The 13,587-nt window shown below is 37.0% G+C and overlaps 1 protein-coding gene across 1 annotated transcript in view; it reads left to right on the forward strand.

The window, feature by feature from the left end:
* Window positions 1-3,036: 3,036 nt before the first annotated feature.
* The window catches only part of ANKDD1A (ankyrin repeat and death domain containing 1A), a 51,295-nt gene continuing 40,744 nt past the window's right edge, over window positions 3,037-13,587 (forward strand). The window contains exons 1-4 of the mRNA XM_074234400.1: window positions 3,037-3,136; window positions 5,672-5,770; window positions 8,991-9,089; window positions 12,759-12,863. Of these exons, the coding sequence (XP_074090501.1) occupies window positions 3,089-3,136; window positions 5,672-5,770; window positions 8,991-9,089; window positions 12,759-12,863 (351 nt within the window). The 5' untranslated portion in view covers window positions 3,037-3,088. The remainder of the gene's footprint in view (window positions 3,137-5,671; window positions 5,771-8,990; window positions 9,090-12,758; window positions 12,864-13,587) is intronic.

The following is a 13,587-nucleotide window of genomic DNA, read 5'->3' on the forward strand; positions in this document are numbered from 1 at the left end:
TTAATTGTTTCTTCCTGATTCTGCCAGCTTCCTTCTAGGTTAGCTCTTTGGAGTCCTACTATGTTTCTCTGAATTATTCATATTGATAATTTTTTCAAGTACAATATTATTCTGTTAGTTCCTATATCACAGTTTATTCAGCCATTTCCCAAACACTTCCCAAACTGTGAGGGTACCCACTTTCCTTCCTGCTTTGCCACTAAAAAGTGTTTTATAAATATTTTAGCAACCTTTTTCTCTCTCTTCCTTGGGTTCATGTCTCATAATTGATGTTGTTTGTCTTTTCTTCTCTAAGAAGACATCATCAGGATGATATCTTGACTTGCATGTGAATTGGATTTAAGTGAGGAAGGGCTGTGCAAAGTCACCAGCCTCACTCTTCCAGAATCATAGGAGTTCAATAGCAAGTCATAGGTCAGTTGTCCTGATGATGGCCCCCAGCATCAATGGGAGACCTTGATCTTATTATTATTATTATTATTATTTGGTTTTGGCAAGGCAATGGGGTTAAGTGACTTGCCCAAGGTCACACAGCTAGGTAAGTATTATGTGTCTGAGGCCAAGTTTGAACTCAGGTCCTCCTGACTCTGGGGCTGGTGCTCTATCCACTGCACCACCTAGCTGCCCTGATCTTGGTCTTTTTCAGGCTAAGTTCTTTCCCAGGTCTTAGCTTGTTTGAGGCAACACCCAATCAGTGATTAATGCCTAGGTAAGATTTGAGGCAAAAGATGATCTAGTTTGATTTCACAAAAGGGTACAATCAATCTAGTGACTTTTGCCAGGAGACTATGATGCCCTTCCAGGATTTGACATTATATTCCCTTAATGTTACTTTTGCTTTCTTAATTTTGAGTTATGTTCTGTGTTCCTTAAGTAGAAGTTTTTCCCAAACTCTCTGGAAATTCATAACCAAAGGCCCCCAAAAGAACCTTCAGTTTGTCCTGAGATCTGCATGTGAACACCTTTCCACAACAACTATTCAATTCAATAGACATTTATTAAGCACCTACTACAGGGCTAAGGACTGAAGATACAAAAAAGAGGCAAAAAGACTTCTGCCCTGCCCAGTTTATAAGCTAATTGAGGTAATATCTTGCAAACAAATATCTGTAAAGCATGATACATACAGAATAATTGTGAATTAATTAAAAGTGAGAAGGCATTGTATTTAAGAAGGGTTAGGTAAAGCTTCTTGTAGGAGGTGGCATTAGTTGGAATTTAGAGGAAACCATAGAGGTCAGTAGTTGGAGGGGAGGAGCCAGAACATTTACTGAGTGGGGGCCTCCGCTGTTGTATGAAAGGGGAGGAACAGTCACTTCCCTATTCATTCATACTGTACCTTTCTCACTGTAATTTAAATTCACACTAAACATCTTTGGCTGTCCTATCTTCCTATTGACTCCAAAGGAAAGAACATTCAAAGGTTCATCCACATTCCCACATCTTTTTCAGAAGAGCTGTTCTGTGGCAAAACTTCTTCATCTTATACTTCTTTTTTTTTTTAAATAAAACACAAACCTAAGTGCAAGATTTTTACTTGTCATATCAGTTTTAGTATTTTTTACACCACCAGAATTTCTCCCAGTATCTCTACCCTTTCCTAGAGAGCCAAGCCATATAGCGACCCCCCAAAAAAATTAAAGGAAAAGAAAAAAAGAGGCAAAAAAATCAGTGAAATCAATCAATGCATCAAAAAAATCTGAAAACATATGTAACTTATTATACCAAGTCATCTTCCACCTCTGGAAAGGAGTGAGGATAGTGGTATCATTATTTCTTTTTTAAATCTGAATAGTATTTTATTTTCTTCCAATTGCATGTTAATATAGTTTTTGCATTCGTTTTTGTAAAATTTTGCGTTACAGGTTTTTTTTTTGCTTCCTTCCTCCCTAAGTCAGCAAGTAATCTGATAAAGGTTGTACATGTACAGTCATGATAAACACATTTCCATATTAGTCATGTTGTGAAAGAAGAATCAGAACAAAAGGGAAAAATCATAATAAAGAAAAAATGGAAAAAAGGATACTTTGATCTGTATTCAGATTCCATTGTTCTTTCACTGAATATGGATGACATTTATCACAAGTCTTTTAGAATTGCCTTTGTTCATCATATTACTAAGAAGATCATGGTTGACCATCATACATAGCTCTTCTTTAGGCCTATACTTGCAACTTTGCACCATTAGCTTTTTTTTGTGGTTGTTCTTTCCATTTATATTATTGAAGTCTTTGTATATATCGTTATCAAATTTAATCTTCTAGATTCATTCCAGCATTGTCGAATGTCAAAATTTTTTTCTGGATCTTAGCTGACTTCCATTATAGTAACTTTCATAATAACTCACCACTCTTACAGTTTCCATTCCATCCCCCCTTCTCTTCTCCCATAACTCTCCCTACCCTCATTAGTAACCTTCTCTAATAGCCGAGGGGAAGAAACTGGAGTGGGTATCATGGTGCAGTTTCAGAACTGCAGTGGCTGAAGCCCTCTACCCTCTGACGTCCCTTGAAATCTTTTCAGTGTGATGGGCTTCAGATTTTATCCTAAAAGCAGTTTGATGGAATGGTGGAGAAGAGAGAGGAAAGAAAAGGACAGTAATGGGGAGCAAGGAAGATCAGAGAGGTCTGAAGACAAATGATGCAGTCTTTATAATTTGCTGAGGACCAACCCTGCATTTGTAATAGGTCATCAAGAAAGACTAGGGTAAGACCTTTTGAAGTTAATATTCGGAAGTGATGGTCATGGGCTCCCAGAAGACTTTCCTGAGTCTTCTCTCCTAACCAACCCCCATTAGATATTGGATGCTAGGCTCAGTAGAACATGCTATAAGCCAAAGTGGACTCACTTAGGATCCAAGCTCAAAGATTGCTTTTTGGTGAGTGATTTGGTCTGGGTGGCTCACTTATGGTCCTCCTTCAGGGACAAAATCAAAGTTGGAGCTGGCTCACTTATTTGGTCCTGAGGCCTATCAGACTTCTTTCTTATCCTTTGCTTTGATCTATTCTACCTTTCCTTCCTTCCTCCTTTAGTGCTTCCTTTGGAGAAACAGTTCCATGAAGCAGCCAGACGGAACAATGTTGGGAGGATGAAAGAACTGATTGAAATGGGCATCAATATCAGAGCCAAAAACAATGTAAGTCATTTTTTCCCTCTAGGACCCTTTAATTTATATCTGATTTCTACTGGAGGCAAGCTCCTTAAATCGATTTCAAGGGATCTATGAACCAAGATGGGGGGGGGATTACATCTTTATTTTCACTACTTTCTAACTAAAATTTAACATTTTCTTCAATGATGAATGTTGGTAGCCAAACCTTCTTCTGATAAAAGTCTAAGGGCTTCAGCAAATTGCCAAAGGAGTTGATGATTGTTTGCATGATTAAGAACTTTTGTTTTAGGTCAAAGTAACTTTATACATTTAATTTATTATGTACTTTTTGTAAAAAGTAATTTGTGTGTAATATTTTGCAATTTTTTGCATGTTATATTTTTCAGTTCCATTTTGTATATGAATAAGTTCTTTTTTGATCATTAAATTCAGAGTAAAAAATTAAATGACTTTATATTGACATTTTAAGAGCAGATATCTATGGTTAGAAACATAGCAAGTTATAAATTGTTAACTCTTTGAGGTCAGGGAATATTTTTGCCTTTCCTTATTTTCCCAGTCTTTAGCACAGTACCTGGAACCTGATATCTACCATGTAACAAATGTTCATCACCTTGATTTATATCATCTCCTAAGTTTCCTCTTTTGGCTAGTTCTGGCCATTGGATGTATCTGTGAGTGATGTTAGCTCTGCATCCCTAGGGTAGCATCATAGGATTGTAGCTTTAGAGTAGAGGTGACCTTAAAGTCCATCAAACCAATATTCTACTTATATAGGCGAAGAATCTGAGGTTTAAGGAAGTAAAGTGACTTTCCTAGGGTCACATAGCTAGTAGGCAGCTGAGGCAGTATTTAAACATTTTCATTCCAAATCCAACCCTAACTTCTGTGTCCTAAAGTAGCAGTGGGTTTAATTAACATAGAGGCAGTCTGACAGACTGGAATGGAATAGAGGTATAAGAATGGACTGGATCTTGGCCAGCTCTTGGAACCCAGCCTACTGGATCATTTGAATTATCAATTGGTCAAATCAAGGTCATGAGACCAAATCAGGTAGGCAAGCTCAAGTCAGATCATAGACTATAAGGAAAGTCTGGGGAAACTGGTGAGAGATAGATTTGGAAGATAGCCAATGCATCGGGTGCCATAAACACCATTGACCAGGGTAAGAAAGATGATAAAGAATTTAGGCAAATAGTCAAAAATACAGGAGAACACAGATTCTAGAAGTAAGAGCAATCAGAGTTAAAAGGGGGATGTGGAATGAGGAGGTGGTAGAAGGGACCTTGAATTAATAGCGCAGACCAATGGTCAGTGACTGAGAAATACTTAATACACACTTAGGGCAGAAGTAGAAAGCCCAGGGCAAAATGTTATCTTCCTTGCCTCTTTGCAAAAGATGGAGCTCTATGAGTGTGGAATATTACATATGTTGTTAGACAGAAAAGAGATTTGATTTTGTTGAACTGTCCATTTTCTACTTTAAAAAAATTTTTTTTTGTTAAAATGTTTGGTTCAGTAGAGAGTAGAGTGAGGGAAATATTGAAATAAAATATTTCAATAAAAGATTTTTAAAAGAGCAAAAACAAGATTTAAAAAACCCAAAGGAATAGAGGCAACCATCTGCCTTGGGCATCTGCTTAGGTTAAGAACCTACCTGGTATACCTGGTATACCTGGTCTGGAATGGGAAGGTTTCAGAAGCATGTAAATGGAAGAATCTGTTGAAATGGGGATGTGGGGAAGAGAAGAGGGCAGTTGCTGAAAGGTAGCTCCCAACATAGCCATATTCCAGATTGCCCTGGAATGTGTGCCTGGCTAAGCATCTTACAAATATCCTCTCATTTGATCCTAAAGACAATTTGGGAGGTATGTGCTATTATTCTCCCCAGTTTATAGTTAAGGAAACCGAAACAGGCAAAGATTAAATGACTTGGCCTGGGATCACTTACATGTTTGAAAATGGATTTGGACTCAGGTTTCCTGACTCTATCCATTGCACCATCTATGGGCCTCAGGGGGAGGTGAGCATAATTATACTGTACCCTACCTCAACTTTAGGAGCTATGCCACCTAGGTCACAGTTCTGTGGTGATGGGCTAAAAGACTAATTGTACATTGTTCTATCTCTCCTACCTTTTCAGTTCCTGGGTCAGTAGGAGCTGGCCAAAAGAGACTGAGGACACACAACCATACCAGTGCTTCTCATTTATTATTTCCTCCTCACCTTTCTGATCTTAGGGTCATTGTTTTTCTCTTGCCCACTCCTTTCTGCCTCTTTTGCATTTTATATTTTTGAAATACTTTTATATCCATTTAAATTTGAAATTCAATTTGAAAAGATTAGCCTTCTCCCCCCCGCTCCCCCAGCCAAGTGAATAATCAGAAGCAAGAAGGGAAGCAGGGAATTAGGAAACCAGAATATGTCAAGAGTCTACTGGGAAGAGGAAATAAAAGAGAGAAAATGAGATGTGATTTTCTTTTTTGTGGTTTCTGGATAACAGCTAGGAAAGGGTAGCTCGGGTTTGGGGTTAATGGTTTCTCTGTGTTCTTGGAACAGGTGGGCAGGATGGCACTGCATTGGGCTTCTGGGGCTGGACACGAGCAAGCTGTGAAACTACTCCTGGAGTACAAGGTGTCTGTGGATGACAAGGACATGGTAGGCAGGGGATGAGGGCTCATGGTCTCAACTCTGCTTTTCTGAGCAGAAAAAAAAAAGATCTCTTTGTGTCTTAATATGTAAACTTGGGGTTTTCATTCTAAATTTGATCCATCAACCTGCAGCATTTAATTTACACTTTCCAAATGAAAAGAACACCATCAAACTTTAAAAAGTGATACAGGCACATAGAAACAATCTCATGAGTATTTCTAGACACAAACAAAGAGAGACCCAGGCAGGTATGTGGACAAAAGCAGCATTAGAGGGTCTGGGATGTTTCACCTAGAAAAGAAATTTTAGTAGGCATATGATGATTGTCTTGAAGTATTTGAAGGCCTGCCATGGAGGTAGATTTCTCTTCATTGGAGGTCTTTGAGCAAAAACTAGATGACCATTTGTGAGATTATTTTCTAGAGATTTGTTATTCAGTTATTGGTTGGACTAGATAGCTTAAGATCTCTCCTAGGATTCTGTAACAGACAAGTACATGAAAGGGTCAGTTATAAAGGATCCATGAATGTTAGAGCTACAATGTAGCATCTCAGAACCTAGCATCTATGAAATGGGTCTTTTTTAAAAAAAATAACATTTTGATAACTTATTTCAATATTATCAGTTCCCTTTGCAAATTGCTGTATTTAAAAACATTAATCTGAAAAGGTATTCATAGATTTTACCAGATTCTTTAAGGGGGATACCAGAAGAGTAAAGAGTCCCTAAATTAATCTTACAAATGAGAAAATGGAAACTCATGTTTAAAAATAGTTAAGCAACATATTCAAAGTCACACAAAAGAGCAGGGATTAGAACTCTGATCTGATGACACTTTAATGGTTCTTTCCATTACATTATGATATGATTTAGTGGAAAGACCAATGAGAGAATTTGCATTTGAATTCTGTCTTTTCTTTTTACTACTGGAGTGATACAGGAAAAATTACTTCCTGGCTCTGGACCTCAGTTTGCTCATCTATAAAATGAGGGGATTGAACTAAATAATATCTAATGTCCCTTCCAGCTCTAAATCCTATGACTATAAGAATATTTGCACATTTTGTTCAGTTGTATCCTGTGGTAGGGGAAGTTAACATATTATTTTTTTGATATTGAGAGGGAAAGAACTAGGACCAGCAGGTTATAAAGAGAAAGATTTTGACTCAAAATATATATGGAACTTTAAATGAGTAATCTCAAAATTCAATGGGTTTCCCATCAATGGAAGTGTTCATAGAACATAGAAGGCACATGTATGATATCTGTAGGTTATACAAAGCTGCAAGGGCAAGGATAGAACCAAAGATAGATCCTCTTCAATAGTTTGTAAGACACAGGATTTTGGTTTTTACAAAAATTTCTAGATCTCATAAAACTGGAAGGAATTCCTAATATGATAGATGATAGAATATTTTGTAAACTTTAAGCAGAATATTCATTCAAGTTGTGATTAATTCATAGTTAATTTTCATAATCTTCTTAACAGGTTGACATAACAAACTAGAACTATTTAGATGAAATGTAAAAGACATGTAAAGTTTAGGTTAAAAATGATTATGTAAGTATGAGATGGAGGCATGGATTGCTTGACAATTATGTGATTTTTGAGATTTTAAGATGAGCATGGTATGAGAGGACTATTTAAAAAATTTTTTTAAGCTGTTGCAATCTTGGATCTCCATAGTTACCTGGAGTATTATCTTCAACTCTGGAATCACACTATTGACCAACTAGTAGTGTTCATTCACAGGAGAGGTGTGTCTGGAAAATTTGTCCAACAAGAAGTGTTTAGTCTGGAGGTAGGGGTGTGTGTGTGTGTGTGTGTGTGTGTGTGTGTGTGTGTGTGTGTGTGTTGTGGTCTCTAAAGTGGAGGCTAGTAGCATGATCCCAGGTGTTCATGACCCATCTCTCCCCACAGGCAAAATGTGTGATCAGAAAACTGGAATATAGGTTACATCCAGAAGTGTGCTGGAGCTAGTTCTGATTGTTAAATTTTCAGTGGGAACATTGACAACCTCAGAAATGAGCAAATGCTTCAAAGTAGGGCTTGGTTTAGTCAGTCTAGATAAATTGTATTCTATTTGTTAATTTATTTTTGGAAAACTGGTTGTTAAACATTTACCAGTTCAACCCTGGGTGCATCCAATTTTTTCTAACATAGCTAGCTCAGCCACCACCCAAGTTCCCGCCTTCATCACTTCTTTCTTGGACTTGTATTAGCCTCCTAATTGTTCTTCTTGTCTCAAACCTGTCTCTGCTGAAATTTGTTCTCCACTAAGTTGCCAAAGTGATTTTCTTGAAGCTTAAGGTCTAAACTTGATATTTCCTGGTCAATCTCCTCACAACTTAATCAATAAGCCCTAAGAATTTCTTGTTGATTGCCTGGTCAAACATCATTTATTTATTTATTTATTTATTTTTAATTTAAGTGACTTGCCCAAGGACACACAGCTAAGCAATTATTAAGTGTCTGAGGCCGGATTTGGACTCAGGTACTTCTGACTCCAGGGCTGGTTCTCTATTCATTGTGCCACCTAGCCACCCCTCAAATATTATTTCATATTTATTTCATCCTTTTTTGTATAAGTTTTATAGTGTGTATATTTAGTACAGTAATATATGCACATAATTTCCAAATATGTATATAAATTTATACATACTCAAATTTCATGCTAATAGGGTACACCATCCAAAAAACTTGGAGAACCCTGATCTAGAGATTAAGCAATAGGAATAGCGTATTTAGTTACATGGAGTCAAATTTTGCATTAATATAAAGGGTTTTCATTGGAATAGGCTTTCCTGAGAAAGTGTTGAAACTGAGGATTGGATAACCATTTATGAGATAGGCTGTACTAAGGCAGTAAGTTAATAAAAATTTATTTAGACCTATATTAAGCATCATTCCTGGAAGAGAGGATGCCTACATTAGATAGGAGATTGAACCATATCATTTCAAGATTCCCTCCTGGTCCTAAAAGACTTAGACTCTACATGTCACAACTACAAATTTCTGTGATACTTTGGCTCATGGACATGCATAGGTTTATGCAGACAAGGAGGCATGAATGCATACTGATACTGAAGCACATGTACATGCAGAGATGTTTGGGTACGTGATGTGAGGACATAAATAAATAAACATGCCTCTATGGAGCAGGAAGAAACACAGTTACAGGAAGAATGAAATAAAAACCACGATCTCATCCTTCTCTCCCTCTAGTTTGGGATGAATGCACTGCTTCTCTCTGCCTGGTTCGGACACTTAAGGATCCTACAGCTGCTAGTCAATTCAGGGGCCAAGATCAACTGTGAGGACAAGGTGAGGCCACTGCCTAAATCTGGGGGCAGATGAGACTGGACTCCAGAGCCACCCCCCCCCCCCCCCCCGCCCAGGTAGGAGCATGTGCTAGGAGGGAACTCTAGGTTAGACTTAGGAATGCAGTTAAGCAAGGTGATAAAGCAGGATCTCCACCTCTCACCTCCAAAGCTGGTTCCCTAACTAGCTTCTAGATTTCAGGCTCCAAGACTTAGGCAGGGCTATACTGGGATCCTGGGATCCAACGGGAAAAAGTGTTGGTGAGTTCATTCTTTATGTATATATGGGGCAGGGGAGGAGATGAGAGGAGATTCAAACCTAAGGGACTTCTCTTCCTCCTCCCCTCTTTCTTCTTTCCTTTCTCTTTATTCTCCCCTTCTACTTTTCTCCTTTTTCTTTCTATTCTTTTCCTCTCCTCCCCCTCTTCTGTCCCCCTTTGATAGTTGGGAACTTGCACACCCAAACCACTGATACTTCTGTTTCCTCTTTGATACCAATAGGCATGGCCAGGATATTAATCCCTTCTTTTCCCTTCGGACCTCCTTTCCTAAGACCCATCATATTCATCTGCTAATCATTCGTCTTTGCCCTTTCTTCTCTGTTGCTGCCTGACCTGCTGTGATAAGCTACTAAGAAAAGCAAGGGGACAGGGATGTTTTTAAACAAGAGTTTGAGTCTATTCAGCATTACCCGTACCATAGCTGTATATATCCAGTAAATCTCTTGTGGGTTAGCCTTGAATCTATAGAAGCAGACTAAGGTCCCCTCAACTCTGTCTTTCAGGAAAAATTTTAAAAGTATTTAAAAAGATTACTAAGAGAGTTAATTTTAAAGTGTGAAGGAAGGTAACCAAGATCTCAATCTGTATTATAAAGTGATAGTAAGTAAAACTAAGAAATAAAATGATGGCTAAGTAGAATAGATTAAGTACATGATACACAGTAATAAATGACCATGGCAACCTAGTGTTTGATAAACCTAAAGTCCCCAGCTTCAGAACACATTATCTGACACAAAAACTGCTGAGAAAACTAGAAAACTATATGGTAGAAACTATATATAGACCAACATCTTATACCACATAATATAGACAGAAAGGGTGATAAGTAAATTAGTAGATTAAGGAATAGTTTACCTGTCAGATCTTTGGAGAAGGCAAGAATTTTATTTTCAAACTTGGAGTAGAAAGCATTATGAGATATAAAATAAATAATTTTGATTATATTAAATTAAAATTTTTTGCATAAAGCAGAAATATGGCCTCTGATACTTGATACTTTCTAACTGTGTGACCTTGGGCAAGTCACTTAGCCACATTGCCCCACAAAAAAAAGAAGCAAAGCACAAAGCTGGGAAACAATTTTAACAGCCAGAATTTCTAATAAAGGTCTCGTTTCTCAAATATGTAGAGAAATGAGTCAAATTTATAAGAATACAAGTCTTTTCCAAGTGTTAAATGGTCAAATGATATGAACAGGGAGTTTTTAGATGAAGAAATTAAAGCTATCCATAGACATATAAAAATGCTCCAAATCACTATTGATTAGAGAAATGCAAATTAAAAGGACTCTGAGATACTACTGTATACTTATCAGACTGGCTAATATGAAAGAAAAAAGACAGTAATAACTATCGGAAGGGATGTGACAAAATAGGGACACTAATAAGAATAGAGTTGTGAACTTATCCAACCATTCTGGAGAGCAATTTGTAACTATGCCCAAAGGGCAATCAAACTATGCATAAACTTTGATTCAGCAATTCTACTATTAAATCTGTATTCCAAAGAGATTTTAAGAAAAAGGAAAAGAATCTACATGAACAAAAATAGTTCCAGCAACTTTTTGTGTGGTGGCAAAGAACTGGAAATTGAGGGGATGCCCACAGTTAGGGAATGGCTGAACAGGTTATGGTATATAAATGTAATGGGATACTTATTGTATTGCATTGCATTGCATCATCAGAAATGATGAGCAGGTGGGTTTCATAAAAACCTGGAAAGGAATGACCTACACAAACAGATGCAAAGTGAAGTAGCAGAATCAGGATCAAAGCAGAATCAATCAATGAAAACCCTTTATATTAATGCAAAATTTGACTCCATATATTAAATACATTGATCCTATTGCTTAATCTCTAGAGCAGGGTTCTCCAAGCTTTTTGGATGGTGTGCCCTATTACATTGTACATTGTACAATGATCAGCTATGAATGACAGCTATTTTCAGCAATATAATGATCCAAGACAATTTCAAAGTACTATTGATGTAAAATGCTATCCACATCCAGAGAAAGAATTGAAGGAGTCTGAATGCAGATGGAACAATACAATTTTTACTTTTTTTTTTTTTTTTATTGAGGTAACTGGGGTTAAGTTGACTTGCCTAGGGTCACACAGTATCAAGTGTCTAAGGCTGGATTTGAACTCAGGTCCTCCTAACTTCAGGGCTGTGCTCTATCCACTGTACCTTGCTGCCCCTATTTTCATTTTCTTGTTTTTATTCTTTTGGCTTTCTTCTTTCACAGTATGACATATGGAAATATGTTTTACATGATTGCATATGTAAATAACCTATATCAAATTGCTTGTTTAGGGAGGGAAGAAAAAATTTGGAACTCAAAGATTTAAAAGAATGAATGTTTAAAATTGCCTTTATATGTAATTAAAAAATAAAATACTATTAAAAATAAAGTATTTAAAAATTATCTTTATCTGAAACCTTTGGGTTGATCTGAAAAATAAATTTTATCAGTCTTTCTTTAGCTATGACTTTCAAAGCAATAACTTGTACTGGAATCTTTGTACATTCTAGAGGAAGGACTCCAAAAGTTATTAGATTAAGTATCAAACTAAGAGAAAGAAGAATTCTGGTTACTTCATTCAATAGAAATACCTCTTGAAATTTTTGACCAATTGGAAAGGAGCACTTTTTTTTTAGTTTTTGCAAGGCAATGGGGTTAAGTGACTTGCCCAAGGGCACACACCTAGGTAATTATTAAGTGTCTGAGGCCGGATTTGAACTCAGGTACTCCTGACTTCAGGGCCAGTGTTCTATCCACTGTGCCACCTAGCCACCCCAGGAAAGGAGAACTCTTAAAGAGAGAGATTGAATGGTTTTAGAAAAATGATTGTTCAAGAGTATACCTGATTAAGTTGTTCTGTTTGATAAAGCAAAATGGTACCTGAATTTTTCCCTTGGCTCTCTCTAAGTACTAAGTACTCAGTGAGGAATTTTGTCTATTGTTTGTAACTCCAGACCAACTTGAGTTAGAGAGAAGTTTTCATAGCAATGGGGTAGCTCTACCCATCTCTGTTCCTAAGAAAAACATTTAGAAAATTTAGGAAAATCTATATGAATAAAATTGCTTCTAGCAGACTCATGCTACAGAGTACAAAATTTTCTAGCCATCTTTTATAACATCACTTTTGTGGGAAAATGTGTTTTGGGCTTCCAACAGCCTCATTACTTCTGGGATCCAACCCAGCTATAAACCAAGGACTGAGTTACCAAGTTCAGAGACATTAGGAAGTGAGGGGCATAGTTAGAGAAGAAATCATCAATCTATTTACCTTAGAAGAGCATGTGAGAAATCAAGGCAATGAATGGTGACATGGACATGGGAATGAAAGGATTGAATAGGGATTGAAAAAAACATTTTATTTCTTTTGCAGAATGGTCTGAACATACTTCACTGTGCAGCTCAAAGGGGCCATGTCCATATCTTAGAGTTTATAATGGAAGATTTAGAAGATGTGGCCCTTGATCAACTTGATAAGGTAAAAGTTATTATGAGTTTATGGATAACACCTTTCACTTTAGGAAAATGGCTTGGGCCAGGGGCACCATCTTCTTGGAATGGAGGTCTCCAACTCCTTTTCATCCATTGAGTAAACATTTGTTGAAAAGAAGGGAGAAAGGTATTTATTAAATGTTTACTATGATTTGATGAGAGCACAGAGTACATGAAGGGGACCAAAGATTTATCTAGTCACAGTAGAAGGATATTTGGCAATGATATGTGATGAGAATTTCCAGACTTGATGTCTGAAAATATCTATATCATCTATATCTAATCTCTATCTCTATCTCTATATCTATATCAGGTACTGTATGCTAAGCAATTTACAAATATTATCTCATTTGAGCCTCACAGCAATCTTGGGAGGTAGTTATAGTTATTCGTATCTATTATTGTAGTAAGTGTCTTAGATGTTAATGTTATTATTATGATGCAATAGCTGGGTAGTGCAATGGATAGGACACCTGTCCTATCACCTGTCCTGGTCAGGAAGACTTGAATTTAATTGTGACCTCAGATACTTGCTATATGACCCTGGGTAAGTCATTAACCTCTGCTTCAGTTTCTGCATCTGTAAAATGAGATGGAGAAGGAAAGGGAAAACCATTCCAATATTCTTGCCAAGAAAACTCCAAATGGGGTTATAATGAATCAGACATGATTTAATAATTAAAAACAACAATTGAATGATTTGACTGGAG

This window comes from Macrotis lagotis, chromosome 4 (genome assembly GCF_037893015.1).
Source record: "Macrotis lagotis isolate mMagLag1 chromosome 4, bilby.v1.9.chrom.fasta, whole genome shotgun sequence".
In the NCBI taxonomy this organism is placed as follows: Eukaryota; Metazoa; Chordata; class Mammalia; order Peramelemorphia; family Peramelidae; genus Macrotis; species Macrotis lagotis.